The sequence below is a fragment of the Brachionichthys hirsutus genome, unplaced genomic scaffold (genome assembly GCF_040956055.1).
Source record: "Brachionichthys hirsutus isolate HB-005 unplaced genomic scaffold, CSIRO-AGI_Bhir_v1 contig_962, whole genome shotgun sequence".
NCBI lineage: Eukaryota > Metazoa > Chordata > Actinopteri > Lophiiformes > Brachionichthyidae > Brachionichthys > Brachionichthys hirsutus.
Genome location: NW_027180787.1, coordinates 877 through 14958, shown reverse-complemented (window position 1 = coordinate 14958; position 14082 = coordinate 877). Strand labels below are relative to the sequence as shown.

Below are 14082 nucleotides of genomic sequence, written 5' to 3'. Positions count from 1 at the left end.
TTGTTTTGTTTGTTTGTTTTTCTTCTTTGAAGTTGTTGTTTTGTTTGTTTGTTTTTCTTCTTTGAAGTTGTTGTTTTGTTTGTTTGTTTTTCTTCTTTGAAGTTGTTGTTTTGTTTGTTTGTTTTTCTTCTTTGAAGTTGTTGTTTTGTTTGTTTGTTTGTCGTTTCCCCCAGTGACGCGCTGTGTGTTTGCCAGGTACTATAAATAAAGTTTCAGCGCGTTTCTCGGCGCGCGCTTTCTCCTCCCCATTCTGCGGTGACGCGCCCGCGGACCGGAGGGGAGACGCGTCCGAGCGCAGACACCTGGACCCAGGTACGGAGCCGCGTCCAGACCCCCGTGTCCCGTACAGGCTCGGGGCGTGTCGGTGGAAGGCTTCGTGGTTCGGGCTCGGTCGGACCGGTTCGTTACGTTTCGCCTCCGGTTGTGTTTGTGTGTTTGTGTGGACGTCAGGGAGCGGACCGTCCCGGCGAGGCGCGCCCTGTGTTCGGTTCTGTGTTTAAATAGAACACAAACCCGACGGGGAGACATTTCCTGGTCCCGGTCCGTCCCGTCCCGTCCCGGTCCGTCCCGTCCCGGCCCGTCCGGCCCGTCCCGTCCGGCCGGTACAGATTTTTCTGTTTGCATCCCGGTGATAAGGAACCCGCACGTCTTCCTCTTGCTCGAACAGCGTCTGCTCTGCTGCTCATGCCGTCTGTCTGGCAGCGGCGCCCTCTAGTGGTGGGAGAGGTCTTTAGTTTCTTCTTCCTGCCTTTAGATCAGGGGAGTCGAACCTGTCCGAGACACTCCAGGTTTTCTTTCCAACCATCTCTCCAGCATTATATTTATTTTTATTTGTATTGTTAATTGTGGATGATTTATGTACGAAGGACTTTCAACGGAAACAAGACCGCAAGGGCTTTTTAGAAATGCTCCTCTTAGACAGGATGTTTTTTCGCTGTACTTGTACTGTAATACATGCTACTGTGTGACTGTACTTGTACTCTAACATTCTATCTAATAAATATATTCATTCATTCATTCACTATATCGGTAGAAGGATGCTGAGGATGGAGCTGCCGCTCAAATACTCCACAGTTACAGAAAATACATTTTTGTAATCTGCCTTTGTTTCTTCACATGGTAGCGATGTCAGCCTCTGCAGAACTGCGTTCCTCCGTCTCTTCCCTCTCTCTGGTCGAGTATAAAGCCGAGACAAATCTGGTCCTCCAAGCCTTCCTCAAGCGCACCGTCGCCCTCCCCCTGACGGAGAGACCTGGCCGAATAGGAGGAGCCTACAGAGATCACAACGACAGGTGAGGCGCCTCACCTCTTCTGGCTTGTCTTGCGCTCCTCCATTTACTGCATGTGAAGGAGGTGGTGTGCAGTAAAAGGAGCAGAAACATCAAAGTGAAGTATTTCTAGAGTGTTTCTTTAGATTATCCTTCAGGAATCAAAATACTTTATGCTTCCATTAGCTCGATCCATTCTAAGCGATGGCGACACTATATTTCACTTCACATTCCTGTTCCACATCAAAGTGTTCATGGTTTTAGTCTGGAAGAGGTTCCCAAAGCAGGAGTTTGTCACAATAGTTGGAATGCGACTTTTCTGTTTCACAAAGTTGGGCCCTGATCTTGATCTGGATGTAAACCAAAGTTTGGTTTATATGTTTGAAGTCTAATAAGCTCAATTCATCGTTCCATTGACAGATCCAAACCCCAACTAAAGCCAAAGGATGGGCAGGATCAAAAGGCGGATGACGCGGCCTCGGGAGAAGAGAGGAAGACTGGTTTCAAAGACCGAATTAAACAACTGCCTCTTCGGAACTCCTTCCTCCGTCCTTCCAAAGACTCAAGAGGCTCACTGGACAGCAGGACAAGACGGCTCAGAGACCAGCTAGAAGTAAGGAAGACCCAGTAACATCCAGACTCCATGTTTGCCTCCGCCAAGGAAGTTATATTTCTGTCTGCTAGCAGCATTATTCAAAGCGTTACCGACTGAGCCTGATGAAATTGTCAGGAAATGTTCAGAATCTTAACCAGAACAGAGGACTACATTTTGGTGATGATCCAGAAGAGATCCTGGATTATGGATCACTGAAATATTCGGTAACATTGCAGTCAATGGAGATTCAAAATGTGTTGCTCAATATCTCTGTTGATTATTGATCGCTGTTTATGGAATTTGACAAAGCCATGATCAAGACAAAACATTTTTTTAATGTGGGTACACTTGCGTTTGGGCCGCTGTGCATTTAATATTAGAGCTAGAGATCTTTAACAAGCACCATTTTGTAGCTGAGTCGGTCCCACATCGGAGCATCAACGGGTTTGTTGCCCCCACCAAGGAGGTTCTGTGTTAGACGATGTTTGTTAGCAGGATTACAGGAAAACTGCTGGATGGATCTTGATGAAAAAAAATCTGAAGATGGGCCTTGGTCTAATTTAGATCCCGATAAATGTTTTAGAGCGATCCGTAAACCCGTCTGGATACAAAAAGAAGAAAATCTGGATTTTCCCATTTACTTATAAACATTATACCTTGTAAAATCTGCAGTCAATTCACTCACCATCAAGGGGTCCGATATGAAAAATGTCTTCTGGATCTGATCCAGAATGAGGTCAGGAACAAATATTACATGGACCGGGGGGGGGGGGGGGGGTATACCGGTAATTAAATTTAAAAAGAGGAATATAATCTTACCAATAAACTTTATATTATGCACTTGCAATAACTATTAAATAAATATTTAATAGTTACACAATATCTACTCACCATAAATTGTGGTCCCAATAATTACTTCTGTCCTTCATGTTTTTTGTTTCATAAATTCCACATCCTTGTCTTTTAATCCAGGTTCTTGTTTTTTAATCCGGGTTCTTGTTTTTTAATCCGGGTTCTTGTCTTTTAATCCGGGTTCTGGTCTCAGGTTTGAACCCTTCATTGCTCGTTAACGGAGCGAATCAGCTGTTAATACCCGAGTTTTAAGTCTTAGTCCTGGTTTCTCTTCTTGGAGGTCGTCGGCGCCTCTTCTTCCTCCTCTTCTTCCTCCTCTTCTTTCTCCTCTTCTTCCTCCTCAGTTGGACTTTTTTCCTCGGCAAAGAAGCTCTCCAAAGACTTTTGTTTCTTTTTATTAATTTTTGCGAGTTCACGGCTGTTTTTTTTAGCAACGTATCAAGACGCGATTGTTACGTTGGAGAAAATCCGTTCGTTTTTTCAAAGTAAAACACCTTTTAGACGCTAATAATCGATACAACGGAAATTGTATACATTAGTTGTTCTTTCTGTGCGGCCCGGTAACAAATGCCTCACGGACCGGTACCGGGCCGCGGCCCGGTGGTTGGGGACCCCTGATCTAGCGTGCTCAGTGCAAAGCTGAAGGTACACATGAATTTAGGACGCGATCCTTGATGGTGAAAAAAATAACATAAAAATCAACAATGTAATCACCACATCTCATCCTACAGGACGACGCCTTCTCCCCTTCCTCGACATCTGAGGAAGATGAGAGTGAAAGGAAGCCGCAGAAGAAGCTGAGCCAAAAGAAGATCAGGAAAAGGATCTCCAAGTTCTTTAGGATAAAGTTGGACAAGGACAAGGAGGAGCATGAATCCAGTCCTCAGAGGCCTTCAACATTGTCCATCGACAAGGAACCAGCGCCTTCGCCAAATGTCACCTCTCCAAGTAAGCGCCTCCGTTGAACCCACACGCCGCTCCAGAATGAGGCGCCGTCGGAGCGTTGCTATCGTGAGCAACGCTAGCATCAGTTAGTAGGCCTCATGACACAGCTTATTATACACTCTGCTAGGGGGGGGGGGGGGGTGCAGAAACCAGCTCTGACATCATCACATTTACATCCACCCACCTGAATCAATGATCTTAGGTTCAGAGACTTTGCTGTCAAGGACCACGTACCTGTAGGGTGTAACAACGGGACATCAGGGGCAGGCGCACAACATGGCAGGTGTCTCGGATTTCATTGGATCAATCTCACGGCCGAGCATAACCATGAACAATGAAGGCACTAAATAAAATCTCTTTACACCCAGAGAGCAAAAGAGAGTTCAATACCCTAAATATACACGCTCCAACGTTGTTCATGTACAACAAAGTATTTCTGGGGCTGGTTGTGAGCGGTGTTCATGCGTATTTGAACACATGAGCTACATTTGAATGGAAGAATCGCGGCTTTCATCTAAGACGAATGTGTCTCATGTTCAGACCATCCCTCTGAGTTCTACAGCGACGTAGCAGAGAAACTGGACAAGATTGCCAAGAGGTCAACCAGTGTAAAGAAGCGTCCCAGCATCCAGTCGTCACCAGGTAACCACACGCACGAGAATTTATTTTGTCGAGCAGTAAAGATTCATCGTCGTGAGCAGTACTGCACTCATCTGGCGTTTTACTGATCAGGTTGCTGTACTGAGAGATTCGGTGTGTTTGGATAATTTAGGCTTGTGTGGCTGTAGGCTGCTGTGACGAAGCCAAAGGGTGCCAGCTGTCCTCGGAGTCCAAATAGGTCTTGACAATGCAGCTTTGAGTATCGCCAACCGTCCCTTGATAAACGGAATCGTCTCGTATTTGGACGCAGGCATACGCGTCCCGCGTTGAGCAGGCAGGGGACGCTTTTTATCCCCTATTTCCCCGAGGATCAAAAAGAACTGCTATGTGTCTATGTTGTCAATGAACAACACGGCGATTTTATATGAGAATTTACGGCAATACTTTTTCTTTCTTTCTAACTTGTCTGCATTTGTGCTCGAAAATGGCAACATACGTGACGTCAGTCACTGTTCGAGTTTCATGCAACTTATTTGTAATGCCTCTGGGCAGACTAGCCTATCATGTTTTATTAAGTGCTATTTCCAAGTTACGCCATCGAGGGCTGTGGTACAACGTGGTGAAACCTGGAACCAATGAGATGGAAAGACACAAAGTGAAGAACAGAGAGTGTTCTGAGGAGAGTGCAGTGGATTTATTTGTGCTTGTTCTCCCCCTCTCATCCAACCATAATTCCAAGAGTTATCCCTAAACACCAGATTCGCGAAGGTCTCGAGAGGAGATTCTGGATCATCAGGGTCTCAGGAAATCTGAGGAAGAGGAGGCAGAGCAGAGTGAGGGCCACAGGCACTGACCCAGCAACCTGCACTGGCTCAGAGACCGGGGGGAGGAGTTAACTCTTGTATTGAGTTTTGATTGGTGCTCGTGTGGTGGATCTAGCATGCATGAAGCCTCCAGGAAAGAGCTTTCAACCCGGGCCCAATAAGGGCAGCACGGCCCCCCAGAACACCCCAAGCCAAAACGGCACCCCCGAGAACGACCCCCGGGGGCCCTACAGGGGCTAACTGCAGAAGAAGCAGCCCAGGGTACCGGAGTGGCAATTACAGCAGTCCCAATGCCACGCCCCCACTCTGGGAAAAAGAAAAGGTCTAGCTGCAAAAGGTGCATGAATTATTCACACCAAACCATGTGTGCCAGTAGGATGCTGGGCTTTTCAGCTGAATAGCCATTCAGTGTTGGCATTCCGGTGATTCGTGTATCTACTGCCCAAACTACACCGACTGGTACTGCATTCAGCAAACTGGCATAAACGAGCAAACTGTTAGGGTTTATTCCGGCACGTAATCACGTTGTGGACTTCCATCTGATATGGAATTTCCCTACAAAACCTTTAAAGGTTGCGCTGTAACACCCGTCCCTCACCGACTGTCACTCTTTGTTTTAGTGGTGTGTGAAAAAGAAGATGTGGTGCAACAGCTGGTTCAGGTGCTCTCTCTCGAAGGAGATTCCATCAACACTAAGGTAGGTAGTTTATCACACGTGTATAAAGGTAAATTAGCCATTTGTACTTGGATGAGGAGTCTGCGTGTTCTCCCTGTGTCCGTTTGGGTTCTCTCTGGGTTCTCTCTGGGTTCTCCGGCTTCCTCCCACCACCAAAAACAGGCCGCTTTGGTGACTTCGTTGCGCTACATTGCCCGTAGGTGTGACTTGATTGTCTGTGTGTGGCCCCGCTTGTTCGGGGTGTACCCCGCCTCTCGCCCGCAGACTGCTGGGATAGGCTCCAGCATGACCCCCCGACCCCGTTACGGATACAGCAGCAGAGCTTAGATCAGGGGTGGGCAAACGTTTTGACTCGCGGGCCACAATAGGTTCTAAAATTTGACAGAGGGGCCGGACCAAGCACAGATGGATGGGGCGTTTGTGTGGGCTAATATAAATGACACATGAAAGCTATTGCATTAAAGGATTTGGCCTTTTACAGGCAGCATTACAGAGAAAAGGTCAAATGAATCAGGTTTAATTATAATACAATTTTATTTAATGATATAATTTGGAAAAGTTTGGCGGGCCGGATTAAAAAGACCAACGGGCCGCATATGGCCCCCGGGCCTGGGTTTTCCCATGCCTGGCTGAGATGAACCTTGAGGTGAATGAGTGAACCAGATGATTTGATTTCACCAGGCCTTGAGTTTCCACAGGAGGTGGCTTTGGTCTGTCTGACCCAGGCCTGGTGTTCTTTCCTCCTGCCTGAATGAATGGGCAAAGAGACTTTGCTGACCATGACCAGAGGTGAGAGGAGGAACGTAGATTGGCCGGTAAATCAAGAACTTTCGGCTCAGCGCCTTTTCACCACGACAGACCGATACGACGACCGCATCACTGCGGCACCGATCCGCATGTCAATCTCACGCTCCATCCTTCCCTCACTCCTAAACAAGAACCCAAATACTGGAGCTTTGAGTCATGACCGAAGGTGGCAAAGGGTGGGGTAGATATTTAAGTCCAGGGGGAACTTGGCAAAATCACATTTCCAGTCCATGTGCAGTTTGTACATGACTAGTAGTCCCAGTCGGATAACAGGAATAAGAGTTGATGGGGACAGAGTGGAAGCAAACACGAAAGCTTTATTGTTGCAATTTAAAAAAGACAGTGGAGTGAAAAATGGAGCGGGAGAACCTTAAGGGGAAGAAACGATACATGCGCTATGATGAATGAACACATGGTCACAGAAGAAAGCAAATCTACGAACTAACATATACTGGTGGCCGGCAGGAGAATGGCACCATAGGAAGACTCATTCACGGGGAGTCGGCCAGGATACTGTCCACAATACGGGGGGGTCCTCACTTTGCGACTCGTAGGATTTAAGACGGGCTTTCTGAATTTTAAGTTTAGCGACAAGGAATCGCTGTTGCTGCTGTGGCGTCATGAGAGAGTACGTACGTACATGTACAGTATAAATGGCCTATACGTATGCAAATATAAAAAAAGTGACCACACAAAACGTCTGCCGATTCTCGGGGTTTCGTTTAGCGACAGTATCTTTTAGCAATGAGGACTTTGAAACGTGGTTCCGTCGCTAAGTGAGGACCAGCTGTAATTACTATTATATAAACTAAGCATAATAGTTTCACCAGACTTGACACATCTGGTGTAATAATGTGGATAAACGGAGCCCATGGCAGTTCTAGGGTTAACATGACAGCAGGAAGCTGAACGCCGATGTGAGCAGAATGCCCGGAATGCAAACAACGTTTGTTCCTGATTGGCCGGTAGACGGCTGGAGCTGGTCTGGGAAGTTCCCTCCCCCCCAGTAAAGGCACACTGCTTTGCTGCCCAGCAGGTAGAAATACCTCAGTAGAGCCACATCAGATACAAATCTGATGAATATACAAGCAATAAAACCACGAGGTCGTGCAGCTCATCTGCATGCGTGTGTGAAGTACCGGCTGGATTTCTAAATCATTTGAAATGTATTGAATTTGTTTCCAGATCCAGTCCAACCCTTTCCTGCGCTCCAGCTTGTCTCGCCTGTCCTACCCATCCTTCGCCAGGCTTCTGGACACATTCAGTAGCAGTCACATGACTGAGGCGCTCGTGCCGCAGCCTCCTGCTAGTCCGACGTTGCGGCGTATGGCCGTCACCATGGAGGTATCACGAAGGATAGTGACGGCGACCGGAACACATCGCATGCAAGGCTATGCAGAGTGCTACATGGAGAACTTTGCCCCTTGGGTCAAGAACCACGGCGGATGGGTACGTCATTTAACCCCTTGATGCAGAGCTGCTTGGATTCAGATTGCAGCTGACATAACAGAAGTATTCTGCTGAAGACGGTTGGTTCATTCAAGACGAACCTATAACCAAATACAGGAAACGAGGGGTTAAAATGAACGCTCGATGGCGCACGCTGATAAAGCGAGCTTTTTGTCAGCCACACATTCACAGACTGAATACACAGCAGCAACAGGTCAGCTGCAAATAATTGTGTATCCTGTATATAAGTACTCCTAACGATATTAAAATATGAGACTCTAATGGCCCAACCCAACAGCCAATCAAATGCTACCTGAGGCCAAGCCATCCTCCAGTTCATGACATCTAAACATGCCCTTTACCCTGGAATCAAACCAAATCCAGCCATCGTTTCACTTATATAACATCGTAAAGACATCTTTCTACTATTTTATGTATCTTGACTTACAGAAATTGCTTCTTATTTGCATATAGTTTGATACAGTGTTACAGTAATTTCCATATTTCCATACATACTGTATGAAACACACATCCTGCACAGTTTGCATGGTCGTTTGATACGAGGCACCATCAGGGATGTTAGGCATACTTGAAAATGCAGTTGTTTATTAGTATTTGCAGTAGTAGAAATAATAGTTTTAAAGATTAAGCTTTATATTCCTTTCTTTTTAACCTTTGAGTTCCTGTTTTTCTTCCTTTCTCAGGAGAAGCTGATGGATTTGGAAGAGTACGACTGAGTTCGTAGAGATTCCAGGCCTCTTTATTCCTGGTGGAGCTACTCTTTATTCATGCATGGATAAGCCTTTCCACCGACTCTCATATGAACTGGGACAAAATGCATCTGGAGTCCGCTCACAACTTTATTGAGAGGAAAATTAGCTTGGAGTCGATTCACCTCTCGGCCCCTGGATCAGAAGCTGTTGCTCGTGCCGAAGAGCGTGACCCTCCAGCAGCGTCCCACAGAAGCATCTTTATTTTTCTATTGTTGTTTGTTACATAACGTTGTCCCAAGGTAGACTTGTCTCCAATAATGAAGGTAAATTAAACTGTCTGATTAAGACTTTTTCATTTGGTGCATCAATGTACAGGAAATACCAACTGAATCAAAGCTCTTTTTTCTTTTGAAGTTTTGATTGAACATACTTGAAGTCCCTGATGCAAATACCAGTGTCTCCATTCTAGTCGTAAAGCCCGAACCCTCACTGTCCCCAAACTACGGCCTCCTTCCACATCTGGCCCGGCCCCCTGAACAATACCAGAGATGATTTATTTAGGGATTTCTTTGCATATACAGTATGTAACAGAAACATAGGACCATCCATTTTCAGGGGGCAAATTACCCTTTAAAGCAGCCAAACAAAAATCAAGACTGCACATTCCACCCCCACCCGACCTCCCCCGCCCTCCAATAAGGTCTGGTCCGAAAAACACCAAAATTCCAGCGGCCCAAAGAGCGACAAAAATATAGGACCACTCTAGAATTTCACTTCAATAAACTTCATTCAGAATATTGTCACATATTTTTATACAACACTTAATGGTACACAAGATTGCATTGTCAGAAAGGAAGAAGGTAGGATGGATGAGTTAGAACACAGAAACCTGTCAAATCGCAGAATTGATCGCAAGCTAGGCCGTTCACACCAGGTAGTTGGCGAATACCTGGCAAACAAAAGTATGATACTGAAAAATCTTCTAGTTGATCAACAAAGATTTGTGATTGTGTTAAAAATAAAATATCGAATCCGAAAGCAAATGTGAATAATTTGGGTCTTGAAATACACCCCCAAACAATAAACAGGTTTCTAACTCATATTGATTCAATAAGCTTTGTTGAAACCCCATAATAATAGAAAAACACAAAATGACCGAATTCACTTGGGGGGGGGGGGGGGGGGGGGGGGTGGAAAATGTGGAAAATGGTAGAAACTGGTCAAAAAGTTATATTTAGCGACAAGAAAAAGTTTAATTTAGATACCCTAACCCTACAAACGGTATTGGCACCATGTAGACCACGTGTCAAACTCAAGGCCCGGGGGCCAAATGTGGCCCTCCAAGTCATTTTTTGTGGCCCCAGAGAGCTGTGTGCAGACATTTGTTTTTGTAAAATGCTGCTTCTGTCACATGTTCTTAACAGCCCACATTTGTTGGTTGTTCTGCAGTTCTGCCCCTCCCAACTGTGACAAAAGAGTTTTGAACAAAGTTAATGCCATAACTTGTGTTGGATGATATTTTTCTTTATTTATTATTTAATATTATTTACTTGAATAAGTTTGATTATTGATCGATGGAGTAGTGTGGTTTTCTTAACCTGATCAATTGAAAGGATTTATGTTATAATAACAGCAATAATCTATCCATATATTTTTACAACTATACAATTGAATATGCAATGTTTGTAACTTAAGTAGTGAACTGATCAAACGGAAAAATTCAGCAACATAGCAATAACAATAGCAACTCGCTGCAGTCAGGAAATCAATAATCTGCTGGCGGTGACTATTGAAAGTTATTTGAACGTTTTTGTTTTTTCCAGCATGTGCTGAAATATTGATCCCAGCGCCATATGGTGCTCAGGATCAGCACTGGACAGCTCCATAGGTAGTGGGCTACAGCGGTCCCTCATTTATCACGGGGGTTACATTCTAAAAATAACCCGCAATAGGCGAAATCCGCGAAGGAGTCAGGTTTATTTTTTTTTTACAATTATTATCTATGTTTTAAGGCTGTAGACCTTTTACCACACACGTTATATTGTACACGTTAAAGCCAAACGGACTCCACCCCTGCACCCTCTGATTGGCTATCTCATAATCACTTGGAACATTTCTGGTCCCTTTCTTGAATGCTATTGGACACGTGAGCTGTCGGTCAAAACCCTCAACCGGACTCGTCATTTCCTTCCGTCATGAAGTTTGTGTGAGAGGACAGGTGTTTGGTAAGCTAGCGAACAGCGTTAAAACATGAAATCAGCCCCAAATATCTAAAGACATACAGCATAGCTGTTATATTTATTCAGCCTGTTCTGTTTTGTGTGGATCAATAAGTTGTGTTAACTGTTGAAAGGTCCATTCACTCCTGATTTGACGTGGATGTGCTACAGCAGAACACAATGCACTTTCAAGCACTGTAAAAAAAAAAAACCTCATGGAGCTGTCCAGTGATGAAGTTCTTGCTCAGGATCAGCACTGGACAGCTCCATATGTAGTCGGCTACATATGGAGCTGTCCAGTGCTGATCCTGATCCATATGTAGCCGGCTACCTATGGATCAGGATCAGCACTGGACAGCTCCACAGGTAATCGGCTACATATGGAGCTGTCCAGTGCTGATCCTGAAAGTGACGTCTTTTCTGCGGCATTGACTCGGGGAATGTTCTTTATCTTTCCCACTTTGGTTGTTTTTTTTGGTTTCTGCATGTCCATGACAAGACAAGGTGGTGGCTTTTTGGTTTTGCTTTGATTTTGTATCGATTATCTTTGTTCCTGCGTGATGATTGCATTTGAATGGAACTTTTCCACATTATTAGATGTGTTAATTTATTCCCATCACAAACTTTGGTTCATACTTATGATTTTTCTCATTTACAGTTTGGCTTTATCTCTAACAATTATTAAGTTACAACCTTTTAAAAAAGTGACATAAAAACTGAATATTTTATTGTAATTACTGTGGCGGCTAAAGCGTTAAATAAAAAAGTAAATAGTTATTTAACAGCATGTTAAGGAGTAGTTACATTTATTTGACATTAAATTACATTACATTTAGTTACATTTTTACTGTGTTACGGTTTACATTTGGCCTTTGGAGGGCAAACATAATGCTAATGTAGCCCTTGGAGAACATGAGTTTGACACCCCTGCTTTACAGTCTGAACCACAGAATCAGCAATATAGCACATATATTCTCCAAAATACACATCATAGCAAACACTGATGTGTAGAAAGAACATAGAACAGGCCGGTACAGTAAACACTATACATGTGCTTGTTGTCTTCGGTCCCTGTGGCCTCCCTCATGGTCAAACTGTGGTCGACCACATGGTCAAAGTGGCCCGGATCTCACCAGAGAGGATGGCTCTCCATCCTCATCCTCTCCAACATCCTCCTACTCTAACTCCTCTGCCTCTCCTATCGCCATCCATTGATCTCCAAACCAGGTCTCTGGCCATTTTGTTGCTGAAGCTCTGGTTGCTAATTGCATAGCTTTCTTGGAAATAGGAGTTTTTCCGTTTGAATGGCAGCGTGTTCCAGCTTTATTCATGAAGATTGTGCAAAATAGAGAGAATCGTGTGTCGTGGTCTGAAAAAAAGTGTGATTTGCAATTGAGAATTGAGTGAAAAGCAGGAAATGTGCTTGTGTTTCAGCAGAATTGCTTTATGGAGGTGGTACACGAGTTTGAGGCTCCAGCGATTGTGTTTCAAGTTCAGATTTTTTTTGTTACCAACTGAGAGAAACTGCAAGCTGTGTGAGCCATCTATCAGGCCAGCTGTTCTCTCTCAGGAACTTGTCTTCTGATGCTGCTGTGGCTCTGGGTCTGCCCGATCGCTTCCTGTCAGTGTTTCTCCCAGTTTCTGAGCGCCTTTTGATGCTGACGAAAACTCTACCGACTGACACCGTGACCTTCTGGGCCATTTCTCTGTAGGAACGACCTCCATTCTTAAGTGTCATGACGGTGTGTCTGTCTTCTATCAGTAATCGCCATGTTCATAGTAACATGCGACTTTCTGCATAATGCTCGTAACGTTATGGTACCAAAATGTGTTCCAACACTACCTTTATGCAAACAGAGGGGGGGTTGTAAGTAAGAAAAGTTGGGGCACGTGTAGGAACTGGTAGCACCAACTTGTTGTTAGCTTGTTCCCTGAAAAAGGCGTTTTTGTTCCGAAACGCGCATTATCTTTCAGTTTTGGTGAAGCTTACCTCGTTTACTTGACCTCTGGCAGTTCACCTCTTAACTTTGTACCATTTCAAGCTGTTCATGGGACCTGAAAATGCTTTGACAGAGCTGGGATCCGAACCGCTAACCTGTCATCACAGGACAAGCGGCTCTACGAACCGAGCCACAGCCACCAATGTTGGTTGAGTGTCTGCATGTCGAAGACAAAAAAGCATACAAATATATGGATGCTCTTCACTGTTCATGGAAAATCACAGATAACACATTGAAACTGCAAAATACTGCAGTTTCAGATTAAGAAAAAATATTTCTCTGTATACATAAATTCAAATGTCTATGTTCTATACTTCAAGGAGTCAATTTGTTCATATTCTCAAGTGTTAGGGTTAGTGTTAGAATTATGAGATTAAGTTATTGAAAATGCAAATGGTAAAATAATAGACGTCGGGTTTCCTGTGGGGAACCTGTGCTAATTGATCCGGACTCAAATCAAATCGTCCCACAGGCTTCAGGCTCCTCTTGAGCGCCTCTCATTGAGATGGATGACGTGGATGGCATTGTCAGTGCCCACCCCTTTCGGGGAAGGGGAATAGGCAGGTGCTAATTTTACCTCATCCTTAAAACAAAACGTATTTTTCATAGCTTTTCATGACCAAGTCGTAGCCACAGGTCTAAAATCATTGTCTTTCGTGGGATGTGGTTTATTGTTTATTGAGGGCAGAAACTGTGTGCAGCTGAAAAGCAGGGCGCTGAGCTGCATGAGCTCCTCTGTGCAGACCTTTAGTAGTGCAGAGATACCCACTGGGCTAGTGGCATTTTTCTTTCTTTTACTACGTGTTTAAAAATGAACTGAATCCAGCAATATTCCTCAAACAACATGTATCAACTGAGAGTCTCCATTATGTTCCTCCACTCCTTGGGAAATCCTGTTTATCAAATAAAAATCATTACGCTCATTTGCTTCCACTAGAACCATTGTCAACTGCTCCATCAGTCATTTTCATCGTGCCCCACAACCTTTTAGAGCCCTTGCGTGGGGTTACACCTGCCAAAAGAAAAGCTACCTGTACCGACAGCTGCTCTCAGAATGCTGTTACCAGTTGAGCCGCAGTGACCATTAATCTCTTCACCGCTATCAGCGCCGTGCATAATGTCCGCCCGTGCCAC

The 14082-nt window shown here is 44.7% G+C and overlaps 1 protein-coding gene across 1 annotated transcript; it reads left to right on the top strand.

Moving 5' to 3' along the window:
- Nucleotides 1-274: 274 nt before the first annotated feature.
- Nucleotides 275-9787, top strand: LOC137916715 (bcl-2-like protein 12). Its single transcript, XM_068759686.1, has 8 exons — nt 275-312; nt 1124-1292; nt 1689-1881; nt 3447-3663; nt 4201-4302; nt 5705-5781; nt 7753-8016; nt 8721-9787. The coding sequence occupies exons 2-8, from the start codon at nt 1126-1128 to the stop codon at nt 8751-8753; spliced, it is 1053 nt and encodes a 350-aa protein (XP_068615787.1). The 5' UTR covers nt 275-312; nt 1124-1125; the 3' UTR covers nt 8754-9787.
- The last annotated feature ends 4295 nt before the right edge of the window (nt 9788-14082 follow it).

Excerpts from the sequence above, each read along its gene's own strand:
- LOC137916715 (XM_068759686.1), top strand. The coding sequence starts at position 1,126 with ATGTCAGCCTCTGCAGAACTGCGTTCCTCCGTCTCTTCCCTCTCTCTG. Across the intron at positions 1,293-1,688 it reads TACAGAGATCACAACGACAG|ATCCAAACCCCAACTAAAGC; the intron begins GTGAGGCGCCTC and ends TTCCATTGACAG. Across the intron at positions 4,303-5,704 it reads CAGCATCCAGTCGTCACCAG|TGGTGTGTGAAAAAGAAGAT; the intron begins GTAACCACACGC and ends TCTTTGTTTTAG.